This window comes from Mesocricetus auratus, unplaced genomic scaffold (assembly GCF_017639785.1).
Source record: "Mesocricetus auratus isolate SY011 unplaced genomic scaffold, BCM_Maur_2.0 Super-Scaffold_100008, whole genome shotgun sequence".
In the NCBI taxonomy this organism is placed as follows: domain Eukaryota; kingdom Metazoa; phylum Chordata; class Mammalia; order Rodentia; family Cricetidae; genus Mesocricetus; species Mesocricetus auratus.
Window position 1 is genome coordinate 24,227,719 of NW_024429192.1, and position 25,268 is coordinate 24,252,986.

The 25,268-nt window shown below is 38.0% G+C and overlaps 1 protein-coding gene across 1 annotated transcript in view; it reads right to left on the minus strand.

Moving 5' to 3' along the window:
- Gbe1 (1,4-alpha-glucan branching enzyme 1) overlaps positions 1-25,268 on the minus strand; it is a 241,375-nt gene that overhangs the window by 26,180 nt on the left and 189,927 nt on the right. Inside the window, exons 13-14 of the mRNA XM_005082053.4 lie at positions 6,104-6,288; positions 4,340-4,470 (exon numbers count right to left, since the gene is read on the minus strand). Coding sequence (XP_005082110.1) covers positions 4,340-4,470; positions 6,104-6,288 — 316 coding nt within the window. The remainder of the gene's footprint in view (positions 1-4,339; positions 4,471-6,103; positions 6,289-25,268) is intronic.

Sequence of the window (25,268 nt, forward strand, 5' to 3'; positions counted from 1 at the left end):
AATTTTGATCCAGTGCTCACTTGATAATATTTTGGGTGAAGAAATGAAACAGTGATCCATAAAATACAAAGGGTCCTGTGCTTTCCTCTTTGCAAATGAAAACACAAGATTATATAATATACTGGGGAAATGTATTCTAGCTTTCTACCATGAAATGTGAACCCTGCCTGATTACCAAGTGCACTGAGGTTTCAGCTGTGCAGCCCATTACCATTCGCCATACTGAACAACCCTGGGATTGGTGCACTGAAGATTAACAGCTAATATGACATATTATAAATGTGTGTATGTAAAGGCTCTCTGCGACTGTTTTTGCTACTCTTCTCGACACAGGCTCAAACTCTTTTGAAGAAATAAATACTTGTACTTTAGCAGTCACCATGGTGACCATATTTAAAACTTATTGATCTAAGTAAGTCTTATCTCTTACTTTTTCAAATTTTGCATTATTTTGGGAGACAGCTAAAAGCATACTTAAAGTTTTCTCCTCCCTTGCCAAAATAGTTCCCTTTACAAGTTCCTGGGAAGACAGCCACCATGAATTCTCCAAAGATCTGAGTCAGGTTGATGCCTTGCCATTTGATATGCAAGATTCCCAGGTTCAAAAGCTGACACTGAGAATTCAGACATGTTACCTACAACATATTTGTATTTCATAGTGACAGAAGAAATTCAAATGACTCTTGCAGAAACTTGAAAAATTTTCAGGTATTATATTCAGTTTCTTAAGAATTCAAAATCTGAAGAATTTCTTTACTTGATGAATACACAGAGGCTTGACACTGAGCACGCTTCATGGCAACTACCTCCATTCCAGCTACAGGCGGGAAAAACCAATTATTATAGAATGTTTTGGTAAAGTCAGAAATAAAATAACAGGATTTTAATTTATTTATTTTTCCATATCTGAAATGATCCTGGAATAGTTTAAAGGTAAAACCAAATGAGACTTGTATGATGTTATGGATTAGAAAAAGATTGTTAAGTTTGGAACAACAAAAACTAGCAAGAAGAGATCTCTCTTTTGCCTAAGGAATATGGCAGAATCTTATCAGATGGGCAGTGGAGAAACACACACTGAAGAATTCCTTTACCAAATCTCTCAAAAGGTGAGAAGGAAAAAACAAATGCCCACTGTACTTTTTCATGTTACCAGTTGGAATTTTGAGTTAAAATTATTAGTTGGAGAAAGCATAAGAGATTCGACTAGGGCAAACAAGAAAAGCTCAGGACTTTGAATGAAAGTATAATCGGGGCAGAAAGTGTGGTGTGGTTGCTGCACGTAGAGAAAATGGCACTACCTCCATTCATCAAACTGCATGAGCAGGGAAATGCAGGAATGTGGCACCTGACCTCACCTTGTCAGCCCATATCTGGAAAACTGTATTGCCAGATGTGGCAGCTTCACTTTGGATGGCAGTAGAGTTTACATTTTTAAGGACAAAGGGGCAAAAGAAAGAAGGAAGGAATGCAAGGAACAGGGAAAGAGGGAAGAGAAGAAGGACGGAACCCCAGGCAGTTAGTCTGAAAGAGGTGAGTCAGCGGTGTAGGAAAGACAATGTTTTTAATAACTAAGAACTTACATGTTTATCCTGTGAATTAAATCTTTAGAACAAGAAGCGGCTTTATTAGCAGTCACTTCTTTAATAATGAGGGCAGGCAGAGCCTGGGTGGGCAGAACACAACTTGGAAAAACCAAGATGACAGTATGATTTTAGTCTCTGAGTTAGGGTAAGCTATTCCTTTTAGGTAGGTACTCATGAGGGGTGGGGCAAGTGTATTCTGGAAGCAATTCCCAGTTCCTTCATCACAGAAAAGAATGCCCATTTATAGCAAAATGCTCTAAACCAACTGGTCTTAAATATGTTTCAATATTCCAGGAGATATCTCATGCCACCAAGTAAAATATTCAGTGGCAGGAGGAATATGCTACATCATTTTGAGTCATTAGTCAAGGGGGTCCCATAGGTTCTATAAACCATCCCCAAAACTGGTGGTTACTCTCTGTAACCTGAAGGTAAGGCCTATCGCTGAAGACACACTTACTATGTCACTGAACATGGAGAAATGGAGTTGATAGTTGATGCTCAACTATAATCTTCACCACTATCAATTAGTGTTGATGTTGCAGAGTACTTTGCACGTTACAGGAGAAGAAGAGTAATCAACAATATCAGCCAGCTACAAACCCAGTGACCTACAATAACTATCTGCATGCAAAATATACTGGTGCAATTGTCGCACAGATGCTGTGGAGTAACCACCAGCCCCTTTTTGATTGGATTTAAAGCTTACACTATGAGATGAAACTGGTACCTGAGGCTAGATGGGCAATAGCCCTAAGGGAAAACCTATAACTATTATTCCACTAAAGTAACATTGCGATAAAGACTCCTAATGAGTTATTGCTACACTATTAAACGAGAACATTGCTCAGCCATCATCAGAGAAGTTTCTTGATGGAAATTAAGAGAGATGCACCATGCACAATGTGCTGAGACTGAGAGACTTTGGAGGACCAAGCCCTAAATGGGGTGTTTTGAATAACCCTCTCCTCACAAAGCACAAGGAGCTATGCAGAAGAGGACGCAGAAAGGTACTAAGTGCCACAGATGGTGAATGACTCCAAGGAAATAGTGTCTTCTAGTCAAAGAGGATGGAGAAACAAATTCACTAACACTGACGGACGAAACACACAAGTCCCGTATAAGGTCAAAACAGACCACCATCACCACTCTGCAGAGACATGGGGAAGTAGACACCAAGTCCCAAGCTGACCGAGGAGATACAATTGTTACCCTCTGGGAAAAGGAAAATCAGTTTTCTCTAGTTTAGTGTCACTGGTTGCATCAACCACACTCCAGGGCATGCCTCAGGCTTAGGAATAGTTACCCAACATAAAATGGAATTCATGTTATTTTTTGTGGATTTTTGTTTTGTTTGGATATTTTTGTCTTTTGTTTTTTGTTTTTTCAAGATAGGGTTTCTCTGTGTTGCTTTGGAGTCTGTCCTGGCACTCACTCTGTAGACCATGCTGGCCTAGAATACTACTGCTGGGCTGATATTTTGTCTTATTAGTTTTCATGTTTATTGTTTATCTATTTTGCTCTTTGTTTATTTTTCTGAAAGAGAGGATACGGAGTTAGGTGGATATGGAAGGAGGATAGAAGGATCTGGGATGAATTGAAGGAGGGGAAAGAATATGATCAAAGTATATTACTTAATTTTTGAAATAAAAATTGGTAAGATGAGACTTTAAAAACAGTTTCTGAGTCCCTTCACTCCAGAAAGAGCTTCAGACGCCTTTGGTTAGTCTCTCTCTATCACCTTATCTCAAACCTAGCTATGCTGCAGGTATCCTACATCCCACGATTAACACCTGCAATTGCAATCCTCTTTTCACACAATCTTTTACAGACTCGGACATAAAAACTTGCTCTTGTACATACATTCTTACCAAGTGACTTCCTAGTTCAAAAACCTTCAACAGTGTATCATAAAATCTTAGGGAAAAAAGCTGAAACTAATTAACAAAGATTTAAAATCTTCTATTACAGGATCTCAATCGGTGCTGTCAGCTTTATCTCTTAGTACGTTTATTATAGTCACCATTCTTTAATTAATCTTTTGTACTGCCCACTATCTAAGGATGGTCTCTGTTTCCAAACACTGGAATTTTACTTTGCTCATTCTACTTTGCTGTATCCACACTAATTCCCAAGTTGTAGGATTATCATTCTTTTTCTGCTTTCTCTTTCCTTGTCTTGTTTTCTCACAGAACACATTGATTTCTCTCCCATTTATTCCCATATCTTACATGATACTTTGATTTTATACATCTCTCCTCCAGTAAAGGTAGGGATGTAAGGAAGGACTGAAGCAGATGCGAAGAAATAAGTAGAGAGAACCGGAACATTCTCCTCGCTCTTCCTCTTGAGCCCACCTCCCGCCTGCTTCTCTGCCAACTCTGATCATAAAAGTGAGCCATGCTCAGAAGACACAGAAAGGGGGGCTGTTGAGTTATATACTCTTTTTCAACAGGCAGAGATGAGGGGTAAAGACATTACTTTCTGAGCCAACTATGAAAATGAAGTGTGAAGTTATTGCTTATTAGGACAAAACACTGCTTTCAAAATTTTCCATAACAATAATATTCAGAGCTTAAACAAATTTCATGAATAATTAAGTACAAACAAGAAGGGCAATGTTAGCTACCTTGAGTCCCTCAGTTTTAGAGGAGAAAACTGAGTTCGAGATCCATGTTCGTATTTATAAAATGTGCTTTTACTATGCCTTACTGAATTTCAATAGCCATATCTACATGCAGAGAAAAGGATATTTCCCTGGCAATGCAGTCCCAACTCGGTAGTCGGCATAGCTCTTGCTTGGGTGGAAGTTGAAAATAAAGAGGAGTCCTGCTCTCTCAAAGGTGATGATCTTATTGCCTTCATGTTTTTCACTCACGTAGGCCTGTAAGGGTGAACACACAACATTCACATCGCTCTGAGAAGCTGTTGCAAGGAAACATTTCCTAGAGGCTTGTTTCGTCCTTAATATGTGTTCTTAATTATTATTCCAAAATTAAATCTCTCGTCTCTATATTTTTGCATGCTGCAATTTCAACAAACATTATCAAGAAAAGAATTTAAAGAATATAAGAACAGTACAGTCCATGTTCCACTCTGAGAGCACAAGCAGAGGATTAGTATTGTAGGTAATTCTGAAGTCAAAACAAACAAAAAACAAAACAAAACATGGCATTTAAAGCATATAGTATTTGTGTTCATTAGGCCTAAGTATAAATGCATTTTCCTAAGACTTAGTTTCAGTAACCAAATTAATGAGGTAATATAAATAAAATTATTTTTCAAAGTTACCATAAGTTTATATCCAGTTTCAACATTATAGTTAGTTTAAAAAAAAGCATACATTTTTACTTAACTCTGCAGAGAATCAATGTCAACCTAAAGTCTACTGCACTGTGCTGTGGATACTTCTTAATAATATGAAAAGGTCTGAAAATAAGCTACATTTGCACACCCCCTTCCTCCTGCTTACAGCTAAAGTCCACTGCTCTGTGCTGGGGATACTTCTTAGTAATATGAAAAGGTCTGAAAATAAGCTACATTTGCACACGCCCTGCCTCCTGCTTACAGCTGCCTTTGGAAGCCTGAGCGTCTTTGGCCTCACTTTCACCCAGCTCTGGTGGTGTAGATTTATCGCCATGTTTATCAGCAGCATCTCTCTGTAATTTACCAGTGAGAACTCAGGCTCCAGAGTAAGCAATGTGCCTTTTGCTCTTCAACTTTGGTTCTCAGGAAAAGGAGCATTATTTCGTTCTCTCTTCTGGAAATGGCATTTCTAATAAACATGATTAGGGTATGCATATCATGTAGCCAGTCTTGCTGAATATACAAATACCTTTGTTCAATCACTAAACATGGAAACCATAGACACTAAAAACACATCAACAGTAATTTTAAACAGTATCAATAGAAAGAAATGGATTATGACTAACACATACTATATGCTAATATTTGCAACAGGAAGAAAAGAGCCTATATAAAATTTGCACCTGTTAATTACATTTCCTCAGACTTATTGGCAACAGAGACTTTAATTCCAGAGGAAAGTTCAGACTTATGCAAAGTACAACGGCATCTATTGAAATGACAAGTTAGAGACCAGCAAAGAAGGGGAAAAAGGAATAGAAAAATCTAGGTGTTGTCAAAGTAATTTTTTTTGGACAGCATAATTATTTACACAAAAGAAAACCAGTCAAAACAATTAAGATGTTTCCACAGCAGTTTCCAAAGTGGGTTTCATGCAGAGTGTCTGCCATTTATTTTTTACCATTTGAAATTGAAATTATTAAACTTAAACAACAACAACCAACTAACAGGAAGCTAAGCAGGGCAGTATGCTTACCATTTTCATTATCTCTTGGAGAGACTCCTGTGACATGTTTTGACAACCGACAGTACATTACAGGGCACTCCACACTGAATAATGAAGTGCTGCTCAGAAGGTCTGCATGCAGATTTACACCCATTGCCATTCCATGCATGTGACTACAACATCACATTCAGAGCAAAGAGCTTACCTGTGGAGCTGAAAGCCAGCCGCATCTTTCTTCCAATCTATTCATATCTCTGTCAAAGTTATTTAGGAACTTATAGCGAAGAAGGTCGTCGTCAGTTAAATTAAACTGCCTTCTGGCGTAATGGTAACTCTCATTATTTCCTTTCCTTGGGAAGTCTAACCACTCAGGATGCCCAAATTCATTACCTGGATTAAAATAAACACAATGTCTCAAATGTAAACATCTAGTACAAATGGTAGCATTTCTTACTAAGAACACCGTGATTACATATTTTCAACGTTATTTCAAAATCGGTTTAGAGTCTAACTCACTGGAGCTGCATCCTGTGCATGATGTAGGGGTCTACTTTCCAAACAGAAAGTACCGGGCCTGGGGAGGTGGTTCACAGGGTAAGAGTGTTTCCTGTGCAATCATGAGTATGTAAGTTCAAATCTCTAATATCCACACAAGAAGACAGGCATGGTTGCATACGCTATAACCTTGGTATCACTGGGTGGAAATATGCAGATGATTGAAGCACATTGGCCAGCCAGTGCAGCCCAGTCAGAGTGTGTCACGCGTGGGAATCAAGATTCGCTAGACCCAGTTCAGGTTAAAAGGTATATTCAGATTCAGAGAGATAATACTTATACAAGAGGTGGGTGGCGGCCACAGGTTCCAGCTCCAAGGATCCTCCCAGGCTGTTTCCAGTGACCTGGCCAGCAGCAAGAGAGAGCACTTGCCTCCCAGAGTTAGCCTAAATCCTCCCCTCCTGTAGGCACCTGTGGCCACACCCAAGTGGGTGTGGTCAGCACCACAGGTGCTTAGTTAGATCTCTAGCTACAAGATTCTCTCCTGCCATCATTTGTGTACATATATGTTGTGGGGATTCGGTTCGATAGTCAATTGTAGGGGGAGAGCTTAGCCCAATGGGTGTAGACTTCTCTGAGATCTGTGATCCAGCAGAACCAGGTACACACAGACATATACTTACATGTGTCATACATACACATCATCCCACTACCGCCCCACGGCCACCAACAACAAAATTAAACAAAGCGAAACAAGACAAAAAACAAGACTCTGAAGCCCCATGGTCCAACGTCAGCTGATTAAAATATAAAGATTTTCCTACCACACTACCATAGGCACACATTGTACATTTCCTACGCTATAGACATCTAAGCCATTACTAGTATAATTAACTGTCTATATTCCTTTCTCAGATTTTCTGGTTACTTTAGACATGTATTTATAATTTGGTCCATGTGTAAATATGTATAATTGAGACACTTGGATGGGAATTAATTTAGATACTATTTCTTGCTAGAATGATAAGAAGCAGAAGCCAAATGCAATTCATATGATCTACCATGGAGGTGATTTACATAGTAGACTTTTCTGAGAGACTGTACAGTTTACATTTAACATATCAGGTCTAGAATCATAAAAATAAAAATTCCATGAAAACTTAACTGTCTGCAAGCAGTTCACAAAGTTCTAATATTTTGCTCTAAATGAAAATACTTCTTATGAAGTGTGCATACTACAGAGGAAAGACGGGTTTCTGACTCTGTGAGCCTACAGTGACTGTAAGATGCTCGCTGAGACCAGGAATCCCTTTATGTTAAATTGACAGCCCTGCTTCAGAAAGCGTGAGTGGCAGTGGAGTGCTCAGGCATAAACGGACATGTATACCACACCTCCACCAAGGTTCAAGGGCCATCTCAGAAGAGGGAACAGAGAAATCGAAACAGTCACAGGGCAGGAAGAACTGTAGAGAATCACTATATTTTAGACATGACTGGACTACTGCACTCAAATTTAAATCCTATCTAAGATCAAACTATTAAAGTAGCATGGAGAAAGGCGCTCAGGAACCTTCACCCTCTATTGGAGCTATGGAAACGCAATGGCTCCTTGGGAGGAAGAGCCTGTCTTTCCTTAAGGGTGTGTCCCAAAGCTCTAATGAATAGCCCCATATCCAGGAGTACATGTGAGGCCCAAATTGGATTCACTGGGTTATTTAAACTGAAAACCTGGGCAAATATTTAGTGTCATAACCGAAATTAAGATTTTTTTGTGTCCATTGTAACTTTTATTTAATATATGTTACCAAAGATAAATTCACTTATTTAAAATAAAACTAACAAGCATACGTACTTAATACAGACCATGAAATACAACTTGGAATAGGAAAACACAATGCCATGACATGATAAAACTCTATTAGGTAATCACATATTGATCTCTATTAGATTCACATAGGCTTATGAATAGCCTCCCCTAGAGTCTTCTTTTCGAATTGAAAGGACCAGAAAGCTACACAACAACAAAAGTAGAAAAAACTATCAGTGGCTAGAGACAATATGTATACATATACAGAGTGGGTTTTCATGTCCTCACAGTAGTGAAGGAGCTGACCTGCAGCAAATGAAGTTTAATGTGGACGAACCCAACATCAAATTTCATCTTTTGGTTCAAAGCCATAAACACAAGTGCAAAATAAATGGAAGTAAATCACATGAGGACTCTGACAGTGACCTTGGAATAGCCGCAAACCATTCTCACGCTGAACCGCAAAACCTGCAAAGTGCCTGTTAGTAGCTCCCAGCTCGCACACCTAATGAAGAAAAATACTATCATTACAAAAAGTAAAAAAATAGTCTCCTCAGTTGTGGTCTACAAATTATGTAGGAAACATGGCACTGCTCGTGACAGTACAGTGAAATATGACCACCCAAATGAGCTGATAACTAAGGGCTGCTGTGTATTAAAAATGATCAGAAACCTAAATGTATTCTTGAGATGGCCAAGAAGATGGTGGGTTTATTTTAGTAGAGTAGTCTATGGATGGGGAACAACACAGTCTGAATAAATATTTGAAATTAACCAAATGGAAAATGCTATTCTAAATCACATATAAATACTATGTATGCATGTCTACAAATGCTCTTTGATTAGCTTGACAGGTACTCAGAACCTGGGTTAATCTGGTTCTGAATGACACCCGGTATCCTATGGAACACATCCTGTGTGTATTCTTTCACACATTTCTTAAGTGGAAATGTTTTCTTCATTCTTTCTAGGCATCTAAGCCTTCGATGTATTTGAGGAAGAAACAGTCTATTTGAATCTTAGGAATTAGGTAAATGGATCACAAGGAAGAATTTCTAAGCAACATAAAAAGGAAATTATGAAGAGAGGCATTTTGAAAAACTGCTAGCTTATTTATTCAACAGATAAGAGGCTAAGGAAAGCTCATTTGAAATTCCTGGGTGACCCCTTGGCAAAGACTACGACACTTGAGGACAGTATTTCTGAGTACAGATATGCATCCCGAGTAAGCAGGCACTCACGAACAAAGCATCTTTCGGGTCATTAAGTTATGATTATGATCAGTAGTGTAACATATAGGATGTTATCAAATTCAAAATGATGAGAATAGAATAATTCGTGAGCCCTCACTTGGGACGACTTGTAAGGAAAAGTACAGTTCACTCCATGATTCACAGAGTTGAACAGAGCAGCAGGCTTGAACGTGTTCACAAACAATGCTCACATATTTGTCTCAACAACTTTAGAGCAAAATCAGGACGGAGGTGACAAATGCTTCTGCAGTTAATGATTCTAGTAAATTCCACGCACTTCTTTCTCTTCCTTTCCATTTCTTCTGTACACATCCCATTCATGTCTAGTTAATTGTGAAAAACCTCTAAGCGCAAAATTCCTATTGGGATTCCTTTCCCTGTAATTAATTTTTTTTCTGTTTGATGTAAAGGTCCAAGCTATAAATTGACAAGAAGCCAGCTGTTAGCATGATGAAATTCAAGACAATATAACTAATGAAAAGCTGCAGCTCTGTTAGCTGAACATTTTGATTAGCGGGCTGGTGTATTTTGTTTCTCTAAACTGCAATGCATACTAATTTTACCTAGGAATTAATTAAAGTCTACCATGGCCTCCATGCTGTGGAAGTTATATAAGTCTTTGTTGTTCCCAAGTTTATGTATATATGAAAATAATGCATAGTCCTAACGAGAGAGAATTAAAAAAAAACTTTCCACTTCTTCCCTTAACTGTACTGAAAACTAGCTTTTAAAGAAGTTCTCTGTTTTCAATTACATTTCAGGCCTGTAATGAGTGTGTTCTTAACAAAGGGAATAACAAAGGATACAATAATTTTCCCAACGAGGGTCTAACAGTTTCCTTTCTATAAAACTAGGATTGCAGTCACTAACCTACCTCTTTGACATAGATCTATGTGGCGACAGGCGCTGCCTACATCTCATGGTTCATTTTAGCTCTATACCTGTCATGTGCACAACTCTAATTAGATGACTACATTTTTTAACGTACATATGCAGCATGTACCAGTATCACCCCTCTTTTATAAAGCATATAATCTAATGGGGGAGAAAAGACACAGGAGTGGGTCAAAAAGATGTAAAGGATCAATGAGGAGCTATTATAGCAAAAACAGTCGAGAAAGAGTGGCAGAAAACCAGATTCTCCAGCTGTCAACAAGATTAGATGGAAAGACTCTGGGTTGGCAGTATTGGGGGGTAAAGGAAGACTATTCTGACATTACAGCTTCTAAAAGCAGAGGAAGGTAATCAGTCTTCAGAGGTAACCCAGAATTGTAGAAGATTATCTTTGCTATGAAGGGGCCCACATGTCTTTGTACTAGCCCTAGGACATAAGATAACTGTCATATGGGGTGAATTTTAAATGGGCTCGGAAGGGTATATACATCAGTGCCAGAAGAGGGTATAATAAGTCAGATACTGAGAAACTCAATTTCTTGTAGAGACGACAAAGACCTGGAATAGGACTCTGAAGGCCAGACGGTCCTAAGGAAAGCCAGTGCAAGAGGGAGACAGAAGGCTGAACTCAGGGAAGGAGTACAGCCCACAGGAAATGATGTCAGCTGTGCAAGCACTACAGGGAGCATGCAAGTGGACCTAGCTCTCATATATAGAAGAATTTACTAACATCAGAAGACACCAATGAATGGAAAGGTGACTGATATATCTGAGAATACATCTGAATTACTGATGAGTGAATGAAGAAAAATACCTGTGCTAAGTTTTCTATTTTTTATTCTAAAATATTCTGATGGAGAACTTAACTAAGTACCTGACATAGGGTCATTCCCAATGAAAATCATATACTCATATGTGCATGTCTTCCTCCACATAATTAAGATACAAAGAGACTAGTACACTACTTAGTATCCTCCACAATTTTATGGTAAATATAAAAACTAATATGCTGTACATAACAGGTGATGAGTTCTAGTTCTTTTTCCTCTTAAATCTGAGGGTTGGTGATCCAGAACAAATGTAGTGTTTGTCCTTTGGCACCATATAATGACAGAGTAGTGACGAATTTCCACGGCTGTGATCCTAGAGGATGTGTCAAGGGCCAGTGGTGCAGTCATGAATGCCAGTCCTATGGTAGAAAGTTGGTTCCGTTCTGTCCCCTTTCCCAGGTCTTGCTATCTCCCCCTCATCAATTACACATAAGAGTATGGAAGGAACTGTCAAATTACCTGTGGCCGTTTGGTAGACCATTTTCAGTTCACTCTATTCAATGCAAATCAATGAGTTAGGCACATACCATTAGACAAAGTAAATGTTGAAGTGAAGTGTCTGGGACTGAAAGTTGTCAAAACAAATGAACTAACACACAGAAAAAATGTTTACCATCAGTGCCCATGAGTACAAAACCCAGATTAACTTTATATTATGTATAGACGCAGCAGAAAGAACATAGACATGCTAACATGCTTACAAAAACAAGATATTTTTGAAATGCTATACTGTAGAACTATTACTAGGAAAGGGTAACTATATAATTTCTAATGCTGTTATGTACAACATTTTATTTACCAAATGGAAAACAATTCTAATACATGAAATGTGTGGTATTTTAAAAATATTAAAAATGTTTTAATATTAAAAGCAGTTTAAATTTCCCAAGAACCTCCTGCATACATATGTGCTATAATCAGTTACTTGAAATATAAAAAAATATTTCCATTTTCAAATATATCAGAAAAGTAATTAATGTGGCTCTCTAAAGCCATTCAGGTATAAAGCATCCATGCTAGCATTCACATTTGATGTCTGTGTTCTTCTATCCTTTGTATTCAGTCCCAGTATTTGTTTCCAACAATATGAACATAAAGCTTCTATGAATGTGCAAGTGTTAGGAAAGATAGGGGACAAGAGCTGTAAATAAAGCATTTTTTTAGCAAAGCATATTTATTACTGACCTGAGATTCCTTTGTATTTTGCATGTTATGCTATTGTTGCTGCTAATATTCTATGTTACAGCTGGTAAGTCTCCAAAAGCCTTCTATTTGCTTTGATTTGGTAGTGCTGGGACTGTCCTTAGCACTCAGTACGCATAAGCATTAGCACAATGACCCTTTCAGTGACCGATACTGAAGTCCAGCATGTCTTTATCAAAATGGCTTACCCTGCCATTTGCCTTTTTGTTTGGTTTCCTTTACTGAACAATTATTTAAACAGCATAATGCCACATTTTGACTTTTTCCAATGAGTTATTAAGTCTATGATTAATTTCTTTCCAGTGCATTATGTCTGCTTCCTTTAGGGGACTACTTTTAAGAGTACTTGGTGTAAGGCAGGGGGACTCATATAAAGAAAATGTCTGACACAGTTTATTATTGCAAATTTGGATTTTATAAAAAAATTAGAGGAATATCAAGACACAACAAAAGGAGTATGTACAAGCAAAAGTACGTCTGCAGGCTCAGGAGTAGGACAGTGAGCAAATCGTGACAGCATGCTTCTCAGGGGCCAGAGATTCACTTCCCAATGCTGCATCTACAGAACACAGGGTTTCCTATGTTCTCACAGCAATTTAAACTCTGATCTACATGATGTTTTGGGCACATTTTAAAAAAAACTTGAATTAAATAGAACTGTAATCAATCAAAGACTACACAAGGAACACAACAAGTAAAAATGTATTGAGCAATATTTTATGAAAACATAGTGCTCTAAGAATCACTTTTTGTTTATAAGAAGATTGGTAGAAGAGAGTCTGGGAAACAGAACCTTCATTCAGCGACTGAAGGAAGCAGAGGCAGACACCCACAGCTAAACACTGAACTGGACTCCTGGAATCCAGTGACAGAAAGGGAGAACTGATGAGCAAAGGAGTTAAGACTGGGCTGGTTTAACCCACAGAAATAGCTGACATGAGCAAGGGGGAGCTCTTGGACCCCAGACTGATAGCTGGGTGGACACCATGGGACTGACCCAGACCCCCTGAATGTGGGTGTCAGTGAGGAGGCCTAGATTATCTAAGGGTCCTTGGGTAGTATTTATCCCTGGCATACAAATGGAGTTTGAGTGTCCATCCCACAATGAGGGATGCTCAGCCTGGACTCTTGTGGGAGGGCCTAGGCCCTGCCCTGGATGAAATGACAGACTCCGGAGATCCATCATCAAGTGTCTCACCCCTAGAGATTGGGTAGGGGGCTGGGGAGCCTGGTGGGGAGGGCAGAGGAGGAGGGAAGGGAGAGGGAGCTGGGATTGGCATGTGAAACAAGCTTGTTTCTAACTTAAATTTTAAAAAAAGGAAGAGAAAAAAAAAGAAGATTGGCAATAATTGGATAGGGATTCTCTGACATATTTCAAACTTATTTTATATCGCACAGTGCAAGACTACTGGGAGACAATAAGCCATGCAAAGAAAAACAACTTGAGTGGGAGTAACAGGTCATTATGAAACTTCCTGAACTCAGAATGTTTGCAGCTAAGTGAACAGCACCTTAGGCAAGCTTAGCTCATGGCCTCCTGGAGGAAGGAGGTTTGAGTAACTGGCATTTGAATAGGACATCTACTGAAAGACTCCACCCATTTATTAGGTACAATGGATTACAGGAGATGGGGAATCATAAAACAAAGACAAAATTGCCTGACTGAGAGCTAACACATATTCTCACACACACACTAGAGATGAAAGAAGAGAGTGTTTTGTGGCTATTACCGCATCGGTGTTAGGCTTAAAGGCTAAATAGTAGAGTCATATTGTGCCTATATGGCTGATATTCTACCACCAAGTCACCATGACATCTCTATAATCACATCAGCATAGACAAGAGGGCGGGAAAGAAAGTATTTCTTTAAGAACCGACACCTGTTTGACCTAATCCTGGTATCACCTCAAGGTAGAAGAGTGCTTCTCTGAGAATCTCAGGATTTTTCCTGCTGAAGCTTGGCCAGGTTTCTCTCTTATATAGCCTTTCATTTGTACTCAGCAATTCTATTACAGTCTTAACTACCTGATCCCAATATAATCTACTCACTGGCATCCATTTGTCTTTTACTGACATTTCTGAGGTGCCATGGTCCTGCGAGCAGTATTTTTAGCCCTGTTTGTGTATCTACTTTTCCTTCATTTGGGGTCAGCAATGCCAAAATTACTAAAAAATGTCCAAAACAACAGGGCAACTATGGGAAACATGACTCTTCTTCTCCGAATGAATGGCCCTTACTTCAGACACTAGCCTTTACAAAAATCTCTTGAGATTTTTTTAAACAAAATGTTTTTTTTTATTTTTACGAGACAGGATTTCTCTGTATTGTTTTGGAGGCTGTCGGTCCAGCCTCTGCCTCCTGAGTGCTGGTATTAAAGGCGTGTGCCACCACCGCCTGGCCAAAATATGGTTTTATGAACTACTGTAACAACCAGGTCTGAAGGCTATTATAATGCAAGACTGAAAATCACAGAAACACACTTAATATTTTCAAAGTAATTGCATTGAAAGCATCACACATAAATCTCCCTGAGAGATAAGCATAGCATGGACAGAATTGAATATGACTATTCTGCATTTTTATAAACCATAACTCTTCTCCCATGTACTTCCATAAAGGACACTATTCTAAAATCCAACATCAACTGCTATAACTGGTACCTTGAATAGTGCTAGGTTTAGCTTTGCCAATAGTTAGTCAGATCCTTAATTTGTGCTACAGATTGCTATCGAATAACTGAGATTTCTTTGATCTCATTTCTTCTTTAACTCCTAGTACATAGGACCAGCACCATTAAACTAGATGACAGATTGGTACCTAATCACAGCCCAAGAATCTGGCTTCAGTTTCTCCTCCCAATTCCTTGACTTGCAATTCTTAACTACACTGCATGAAATTTAATTCACTCCTTAACCCCCAGGTTAGTTATTGTGTCCTGCAACTGAGATACAGGTGTACTTCTGATACAATAACTTAATTTCCTTCTTGTAGTTGGAAAACTTACTTTGTCTACAAAGAGATATTTCCTAGCCTGCATTATGCCCTCACATCTGAGTTTTGTCTAACAATGGGTATGTTGAACTGTGAATCTTCCAAAGAGAACTTTGTTCCTCTTCTTTCTCTGTTGTGCACACCAATGTCTTAAAATTTAAACTTGATTATATTGACAGGGCTGTGTTTCAACTTTGTGTTTGATAGCCTCTAATGTGAATTACATTCATGTGAGTTTATGGAATTGAATCGACCATGTAACTGCTAGGATACACATCTAAATACACTTTCATCTTTTTTGATTACAGAATGGAAAGCTTATGCTCGGTTGTGGTGGCACACGCTTTTAATCCCAGTACTCAGGAGGCAGGGGCAGGTGGATCTGTGAGCTAGAGGCCAGTCTAGTCTACAGAGTGAGGGCCAGGATAGGCTCCAAATCTAAAGCTACACAGAGAAACCCTCTTGAAAACCAAAAAATAAAAATAAAATAAATAAAAGGAAAAGTTGAAATGAAGTATGATAAAATCACAGATCAAACCTGATGCTAAATTTAACTAACATTTATTTTATGTAAAGTTAATGTTAAATTTTAAACAACATGAAGAAATGTATTCAGAAATAAATGTAATAGCATGCTTAAAGAGTAAGGAAATATCCAAGAGACTAATTAATTGAACTAAAAGGAAGAAATAAGCCTCCAGAATTGTAGCAAATTACAGTAGCTATCTGAGTCCTTCAGAGACTGAAATATGAATGTATTCGTTAAAAAAAGTGAGCATTTTATCAAAGTTTCCTTCAAACTTCTCAAAACTTTACAAAAGATCATTAAATGTGTCAACTATTTGGGGGTAAAAAGGAACTTTTAACATCCCAAGTGACAAATGTCAAGAGTCATGAATATCTAAATATTCATAATTTGCAGACATTCTAGACTGCAAGTAGTATGTACATACATTAATATTACTTCTAAGATCCATTAACATAGAATCCTCATGTGAACAGTTGAGTGCAGGATAGGAACACTAACTGTGGTGTGTTTGAATGGGATGTTCCCCATAATCTCAGGCCTTTGAATGCCTGTTCTCTAGTTGGTAGCTGCTTGGTCAGGATTAGATGATATAGCATTGCTGTAGAAACTTGGTCACAGAAAGCATGTTTTGAGGCTTCAAAAGATTCATGCTTTTCCCAGTGTCTTCTCTCTTTCCTGCTTACTGTTCAAGATGTGAACTCTCCGCTTCTGGTGCTGCTTCAGGCTAACTCCACACAGCCATGACAGATCCTAAACTTCTGGAACCATAAGTCCCAAATAAATCCTTCCTTTTGCAATTTGCTTTGGACATGGTGTTTTTCACATCAACAGAAAAGCAATGAGACACTAAAAAAAAGCTTATTTCACTAACAATTCTACTATACAGTTTTATGTTGTTTAATGCATTTCTAGCATTAGATATGTATAGTCTCAAAGAAAAATGTTTACAAATTTGAAAAAGGAAAAAGTCAACTATCAGACAGTTTGGGAAATTACATGTGGAAGATAAGAATTTTCAGACTCAGTAAAACCGCCATATATAACTTCAGGCTACATGACTTTTTGTTAATGGTGTAGGCACTGCAATGGATTGAAAACTTGTAAAGCACAAAGATTCATACCAAACTCATCACTCACTAAGCACTGACATCCCCATAAGTGCCTATTAATATAGAGACCACTGTGATTTGCTCTTTGTCAATGATGTGTGTCAGAGTTGATAAATCTAGGGAAATAAGGAGCCTATATAATCCCAGCATTCAGAGAGAGAGGCAAGAAAATGGTTAGTGTGAGACCATTTGGGGCTATACAGACAGGTTAAGGCCAATGCCAGACTTAACTACAGAATGAGATCCTGTCTCATTTTGAGAGTATGTCTCTCTTAAAATGAAGAGGTAGGGATGGACAAAAGAAGTCTACATGAGCGGTAGGTTATTTCAACTTCAATAGCTGGTTGCTTGAATACAGCGATGCTAATCATAAAGGAGCGTGAAGATTTTTTAAAGGAAAAGGTTTCACCTTTGAAACTGATAACTATGTAGTCACTGAAGTATGCAGATAAAAATCTCAGGTGGGAAGTTACAAAGTTCATAGGGACAGCTTAGAACTAAAGGTTAGATTTTAAAATATTAAGCAGGAAACTATTGTAAAGAAATGATCAAAACTTAAAATAAGTGGACTTTCTAAAAATGGCAAACTAAGGAAACAATAAAAGAGCCCGAGGATTCTTTTGACATAGGTACAATGATAAGAGGAGCAAGAAAATGAAGAGATGGAGACCAGGAAGCCATGGTCAATAAATACAGTAAATACAGTAACGGGAGGAAGATGAGGTGTAAGACTAGGTCAACGAGGCCAGGGGTTCATGGACGTGGTGCAGAGATCTGTGAGCAGTATATATCCGTAGGCAATAGAGCATCCCACATGGAGTCCTTCCAGTGTTCCAGTAGTCAACAGAGTACAGAGATGTGGAACTAGCCCCTTTCCCTATAGGAGAAAGATGAACAAACTTGAAGGGAAACAGATACAATGTTACCAAGCACTGGAGACTGGAAAAGTGTGCATTTTCAAGCAGGATTTTAATATCTTTGGTAGTTTCTAAGAGTAATTTCCTAGCTATTCTTTGCAATTTTCATAATAATTAAAACAAATGTATATCAGGGTAAAAAATGAATTCTAGTTTGCTACATACTACATACTTTAACTACACTGAGTGAATATTTTTGTTTCATTAAATTATGCATTTAATACAAAAATAGCTTCAGTATCACCATCAACTTGGAAGGAAAAGCTACATGCTATAAAGCATCTGGTGGCAGACATTAAGAAAAGAGCATTATTTCCAAGTGTGGTTACAACACAAAATTTATTTCTCTATGCAATAGTCATAATCGTCCTTTCTAAGTTAAAATTTAAATTCTTCATCTTCAGCATCTGCACTTTGATGCTCATTTCCTCAGGCAACCATGGGCCTCATTTCCTCAGCGGTAGCTTATATTGACAAGGGGAAAAGAAGAAGGCTAACAGAATCAAGTCATTAAGTTGGAAGTGAACTGGTAGTCACTGGAAACTTACTTTTAACTTTCAAAATCAAAAATCTTAGAACTTTTAGTTACTTTGGAAATACTTTCAGTAGAGTAAGACTGACATTAATATTTGAAAGTAGTCCCATCCACCCCACAGTGGATTCCACTAAGATCATGGAATGGGACTGTTCTCCTCACAGTTAGAAGGGGGCCTTCCTGAGGAGACCAGGATGATGGCAGTGGGTTTCTCACATAAGGAGTTCGACCTTCTTCCCTCCACCCTTGGCCATATATTCTCTCTTGGTCTTCTGTTGTTGACCACTGACTATTCACCAGAAGATTCTATGCAGACACAGTTCCTCTCATCTGGTGTTTCCTGGCTTGCAGTATCACAAGCAAACTATCTCTATAACTATGCTGTATAAATTACTTGGGGCTAGGTGATTATTACAACACTAACAAAGAAAAAATACCAATGTAAAGGAGAATATAGGAATAAAATTCTTATATCATTGATGTACATGGAATGGGTGGACCAAGCTAAAATTCTTCCCATTAACCTAAAAGAAAAAACCTACACATAAAACTAGAAAACTGAAGAAACTGTTGTTTAGCACTCTTTATACACAAAAATCAAACAAGCAATCTTTGAAAAGAGGACAGAATGATAAATACAAACAAGGCAGTGGTTTCCAACTTTTTATACATTATACGCCCTTTTCTAATCTTCCAAATCCTGTGTGTCTCTCCAGACCTTTTTAACTAATTACTTGAACCCCATAAAATGGTACTATTACATACATATTACATACATTTACATGTCCTGGCACTCTGGAGGGATTTCATTCCCCTTAAAAATAAAATACTGTCTTCAAGGGGAGTTCTTCACTTCCACCGAAATTGAATCACTACAGCATGTTTAGGAAACCATACATATATTCAAGTTGCTAAAATTAGGTATACACATTCTATATAATTTTTAGAAGGCTCACTGTCTATATATCTCTAGAAAGTATATCAAGGGAACACAACATCCAGCTCTCTGAAGTAGCTCCCAGGAAATCCAGGTCAGAGAATACCTACATTGTTCGTAACCATAAAGGTGACGTCCTAACTTTATAATCATATTTATCTTGTTAGCATTTATTTAGCCTTCTGAAGTCCAGAAGCCCGTATGTACGAGGGACGCTATGGAATAATGCTGTGCACTGTGAAAATGTGTTGCTCTCATTGTTAACAAAAAGCTGATTGGCCAATAGCTAGGTAGGATTTTCAGGGAAGAGAGAATGCAGAGAAGAAGGACAGAGTCTGAGGACTCTCAAGCAAGACACAGAGAGAGGCAAAATGAATGTGCCTATTGAAAGGACTTACCACCATGTGGCAGAGGGTGGATAAGAAATATGGGTTAATTTAAAATCTAACAGTTAGCTAGTAACTAGCCTGAGCTACTGGCTGAGCATTTATAATCAATACTAAGTCCAGGACTGGTAATTTGGGAGTGGCTTACAAGACAGTGAAATTCCACCTATGGAGGGACAGAAAGATAGGACACATACATACACAGAGGCAGGTGAGGGAGAGAAGGGAAACTGACTCTCTTATGCCGTAAGCATCCAGAAAACTCTTTATTTATAGTTATTATGCCTTTAAAAAGTCAGTAACTTGCCAGGTGTTGGTGGCTCAGCCTTTAATCCCAGCACTCGAGAGGCAGATGCAGGAGGATCTCTGTGAGTCCAAGGTCCACCTGGTCTACAGAGCAAGTTCTAGGACAGCCTCCAAAGCAATACAGAGAACCCCTGTCTCAAAAAACAAAACAAAACAAAAACAGTCAATAACTTGCCTTTTTAGATGTAACAAGGATGTTGGTTTTTCTTTCTCAGTTGATAATCATTAAATTTGTCTATTATATCATAATTTTAAAGTTTATAGTTAGGCATAAAACAAGCTGATCAGTAAATTTAAAGAGTATAGCAAATCTACATAATAAAGAAAAATAAAAAGGCACAAGTACGAAACGAGAAGTTAATTACAGTAAATTATCTTTGAAATGACAGAAGGGAAGTGGTATTTTTATTAAGCAGTAGATAATACATTGGAAGAAACCAAAGTATCTGAATGCTTTGTTAATTGGAGAAACTGTCATTAAGGCTGAGTCAGCCAGTGGGAGGAAAGCCTATAAAAGTAATAGTGTGGAGATTTTCCAGTAAATCACCTGTGGTCCTTTAAATACAGTATGAAATTTTAAGCCATGACTCACATAACTTCTTTTTAAAAATCTTTGTAGAAACTATGAAACTATTTTTGAATAAAGGTTTGTATTTTCAAATCTTTAAACTTCACTTTGTCATCTTTTTATTTCAACCTGGTCATGAAAAAAGGTTAATCAGTTACTGCGAATGACAGTGATTTTAAATATGTTTGTAAAGTTTTAACACCAACACTTGTGGTTCTTTAACTGAATTTTACTATTTTTCTCTTTCTGTGTGTGAAGGCAGGAATTAGTGTCCTACTGCAGTCATGGGTAGGTCAGAGACAACTTTTGGTAGCTGGTTCTGTCTGTCAATGTGGGTTCTTTGAATGGAGTTCAGTTTGTCAGGCCTGTAGGTAAGTACTTTTACCCACTGAGCCATTACATTTGACTTTATTAAAAGTGCTTTTAAAGGATCTGTTAGGTAACGATGTACAAACACTTGAAAAGCTATTCATGGGTTGCTTGCCCAAGCAAATACATTTCTTCTATAAAAAAATTGAAGTGGACTTACATTTTAAGATGGTAAGTATAAGCTTTTAAGTTAATTGTAATATATTCTGCTAAATGCATTTTGAAGGACAGATGATAATTATACTGTAGGCATTATAATAGCGCTGCTAATACTTTTAAACCAGTTACAATTATTTCAACTCTGCATCTGTTATTAATGGTACTATGGGTACAACTTACCTTAAGCAATTTGGCTTACATAAAAATGTTTCTACATAAGACAAAGAAGTTGTAATTTTTTCTCTACTACTGAAATCTTTGAAATACATTTTAAAATTCAAATTAGAGACAATGTATTATTTTTCTCAACAACCTAACAGAATACCTACCAGAAGCAACTCAGGGGGAAGGATTATTCTGGTCCTGAATATCACAGTGGTGTTGGTTGTGGCAGGACCAGCTGCTGTCTGTGGTACTATAAGCTGGGGGTAGTTTGTACATTTCCAAGAACATAGGGAGTTTAGGCCCATCCACAGAGAACCACTTCCCCTAGTAAGATCCTTTCTACTAATGGTCTCTTAAAAGCCTCCTAAAACAGTATTACCTGTTTGGGATCAGTTATTGAACACACATCCCTGTGGGGAGATTTCACACACAAACCACATAACTTTTTCTATAGCTACTACATAATCTGCGTTTTATCCAGGTAACCACAAACTTACACTGGATAGTACACCTGAACATTTTAAATACTTGGGCTGCTTCCAAGTTATGAAATAAAATGCGAACATTCAAAGGACTTCTCTAGCTGCCTTTGCATGCTCAGAAACACAATGCTTACATGCATAGATAAGCATTACTCCAACATTTGATTATTATGGCTATAAATGTGCAATTAAAGTAACCCAAGTGATGCAATCTTTCTTCTTGCATAAGATACCTTAGATAGCATTAATATATAAACCACCCTCTCACTTGAGTCAACAACAGTTAGATGGTTTCTGGTAATTGCACCATCCTGGAAAGCAGAATCTTTGGTTTATAATATTCACAGAAAACTGAAATGAAATATATTATTTTGAATTCACTCAGGGGTGGTGGGCATGTGCCGCAGTTATGGATTTGACTAGTAAGGAAAGAATTTAGACCTATTTAGTTTTAATACACTTAAAAATAATTCTGATGGCAAAATATCTTGCAACACTTCCTGGTTTTAGATGATTGCTCTTTTTAAAATTCATCTTTCACAATTTGAAGAAGTAACTTATCTAACCAGTTGATCTGTCTGTGCTGACCAAGTTATACAACCCTTCCATAACTGCCTAAGAGCAAGTCTTCACTTCCATATTCAAGTGTCTACATTCTTAGGTAATGAATTCTTCACTCTTCTTTGCCTACTTAGCTCCCTGTAGCCACTAACCCTGTGTTTTGCGCACAGATTTTACTAGTAACCAGCAGAAATGACATCTTAAAGTCAACCCCTCCTTCTGCGGTAGCCTACCATTTTTCCCCAAGGGTATCGGCTGTGCTCTTGACTGGAGTACTGCAGTACTCTACCAGAGCTTGGCTGTTTCTGTGATCCTGAGAATCACTCTTGGAGCCATACATATACCAAAAACGTGGCCCACTACTAGGCTACACTCTCATTCTCTAAGAGACCTTACCAGTGGCATTTGATAACTACTAGAACATCTCACTATGTTGTCTTCTTTCTGGAAACTGGGCTCTTACATACATAAGCAACTAACAACATTGGTTCATATTTCAGAAACGTGTTGTTTTCTTCCTTATTTGTTTTAGATACCACAACTCAAAATGAAATGCAATCTGCTGTTCTTCTCCGAATGTCACGTGCAGCATCTGTTTTCGACACTGTTTCAGCGGTCGTCTCTATGGGGCGACAGTGCAATCCTACAATATGCAGGTAGACAGTGTCAAGTTCAATTTCTAGCTCCCATATGAATCTGAAAGCCACTGAGCTTTTGGTTTACTTATATATTTGATGAAAGCAATTAAACCTGAATTTCAGGGATATAACAGGATTTTAAATGAAATATTATATATAAACCGCTTAGCACAATACCTGATTCACCAAAATATAAGATGCATAGGAAACTGTTAATATTTTTAGAGTGTTATGCTAAAATACTGTCAAATTGAAACACAAATATTTTTTATTGCCCCAAACTTTATAGGAAAATACATCCTTAAAGAGAAAATTTTTCTCAATTTGTTAGGGATGAAATTGAAAAATTACCGTATCCCCCAAGGACCACAGATAATCCTTCTCTAGTGTTCCAGGAGAAGTAAACTAGCTCACTTTTGCTTGCTTATCTTTACTGGAGTTGAGGGTTAGGGAAATGAGGCAGGGGCATAGTATAACTATCTAGGATTTTAGATACAGAGAAACTCCCCATCTAAATTCTGTTTGCTGTTGGCAAGTTACTCAGTAGGAAGACTCCCAGAACATAGTATCTGTGTCAAGATACTCATCACTGCATTCTACGAGATGACAGACATACTGCCCAGCAGCCCTGGCAACTTGTCATCAGTCATACTTAGAAGCCAGTGGATCCTTAAAACCTCCCGGAGTAACTCTAAAAGAGCCAGGCATCCAGCTTTCACTTAAAACTTAGATGCTTTAATCCATTTTCTTCAGAAGGAGACCTATGTTATTTGTTTCTCTTATAACTTCTAGAAATCCACAGAAAGTGCTAAGAGGTCTTATGGAGAGTATCACTGAGAGGGGAGAAAGAGTAGAAATGAGGAAAGGTTTCAAAGCCAAATGCATACCAGATACACAGGATCTCATCTAATGGGATTATCTAGAATTGGTGGAAGTGGGAGCAGGGGACTTGTTCTACTAGTGAGATGAGGTTTTACTGAGGTGGGTTATTGGGGGTAACATTAAGCTTAAGTGAAGTTACAGTACAGATCTGGGGGTTTAGGCTAGTGATGATCACCCTAGGTATTGATTTATGTTTAGTCCCAACTGATTGTCTGGACCAGGGTGGATGCCCTTGGTAGAGATTGTGGATTTTGACCTCTTAGCAATGAGTTGACTGGTTTTACTTGCGATGTATGGAACTTCCACCATGATGCTTCTATGTACAAAACAAAGAAATGGCCCTCCTTGATCATGAACCAAATTTCTAACATTATGAGACAATTTGTAAATTGACTGCCACTGTATTTTCACATAATGACAAACAAAGCCTCTATTTTTCAAATACAAAAACTGAGAAAAGGAGATGAAAAGATACTATATGTCTTCTAACCTAGGGCTGCAAGGATAGTGTATCCATTCAGGTGCCTATTTGATACAATTAGCATCTGCATTAGATATTCAGATGGGGAATATATAGTATATCCTATAAATCAGGGGTAGTCAGTATGCATGAGCGTCTATAAAATAATAAGGTAAAGGTTTTCTCTACTTGTCAAGGTGAAATAACCATCCCAAGGGAAAACAACACAGATTTAAACTGAGGAGCAAGTGTGCTGCTTTTCATTATTATGCTAAGATCTACACCTATTTTACCACTATATTAGAAGAGAACATGGGCTTGTCAACCTCCAGCTTTAAATTCCTGTGTGTACAGATGTCACTTTGAGGAGGGGACATAAAGCTGGCCCAGGAGACTTTCCTGTGTTTGGGACTTTCCCTTCCCAAAATCTACATGCTGATAAGATGATATCCTTTCTCAAGGACGGAGACAAATATTCAACACAGTAGGTTTCCCTTTTAAATCTATAGCACACAAGGAATAATAACACATTGCTTAGCACGTTCTGTACAGCAAAGCAATTTTGTTTCTAATAAATTTCTGCACTGAAAATAAACTACTGAACCAATACTAATAATACCCTCCCTCCTCTGACTGGGTTTCTCTAGTGACAAGTAAAAGAGAAAGAACCCGTTACTGAGGCTAGGGACCAAGTAGGATATCCACTCTGAATTACAATGCTTTCCAAAGGTCAAATGTTTTATGTATGTTTCTTCTGTCTTTATGAATGAGGTAAAGAAAATGCAGATAAGGCACACTTTTCTAATAGGTTAAGGTAAATTTTCTCTAACGTGGTTCTTTAAATCAGCAAGGGTTACTTAGAAATGATATCTTGCTTGGATTGTACACCTGGC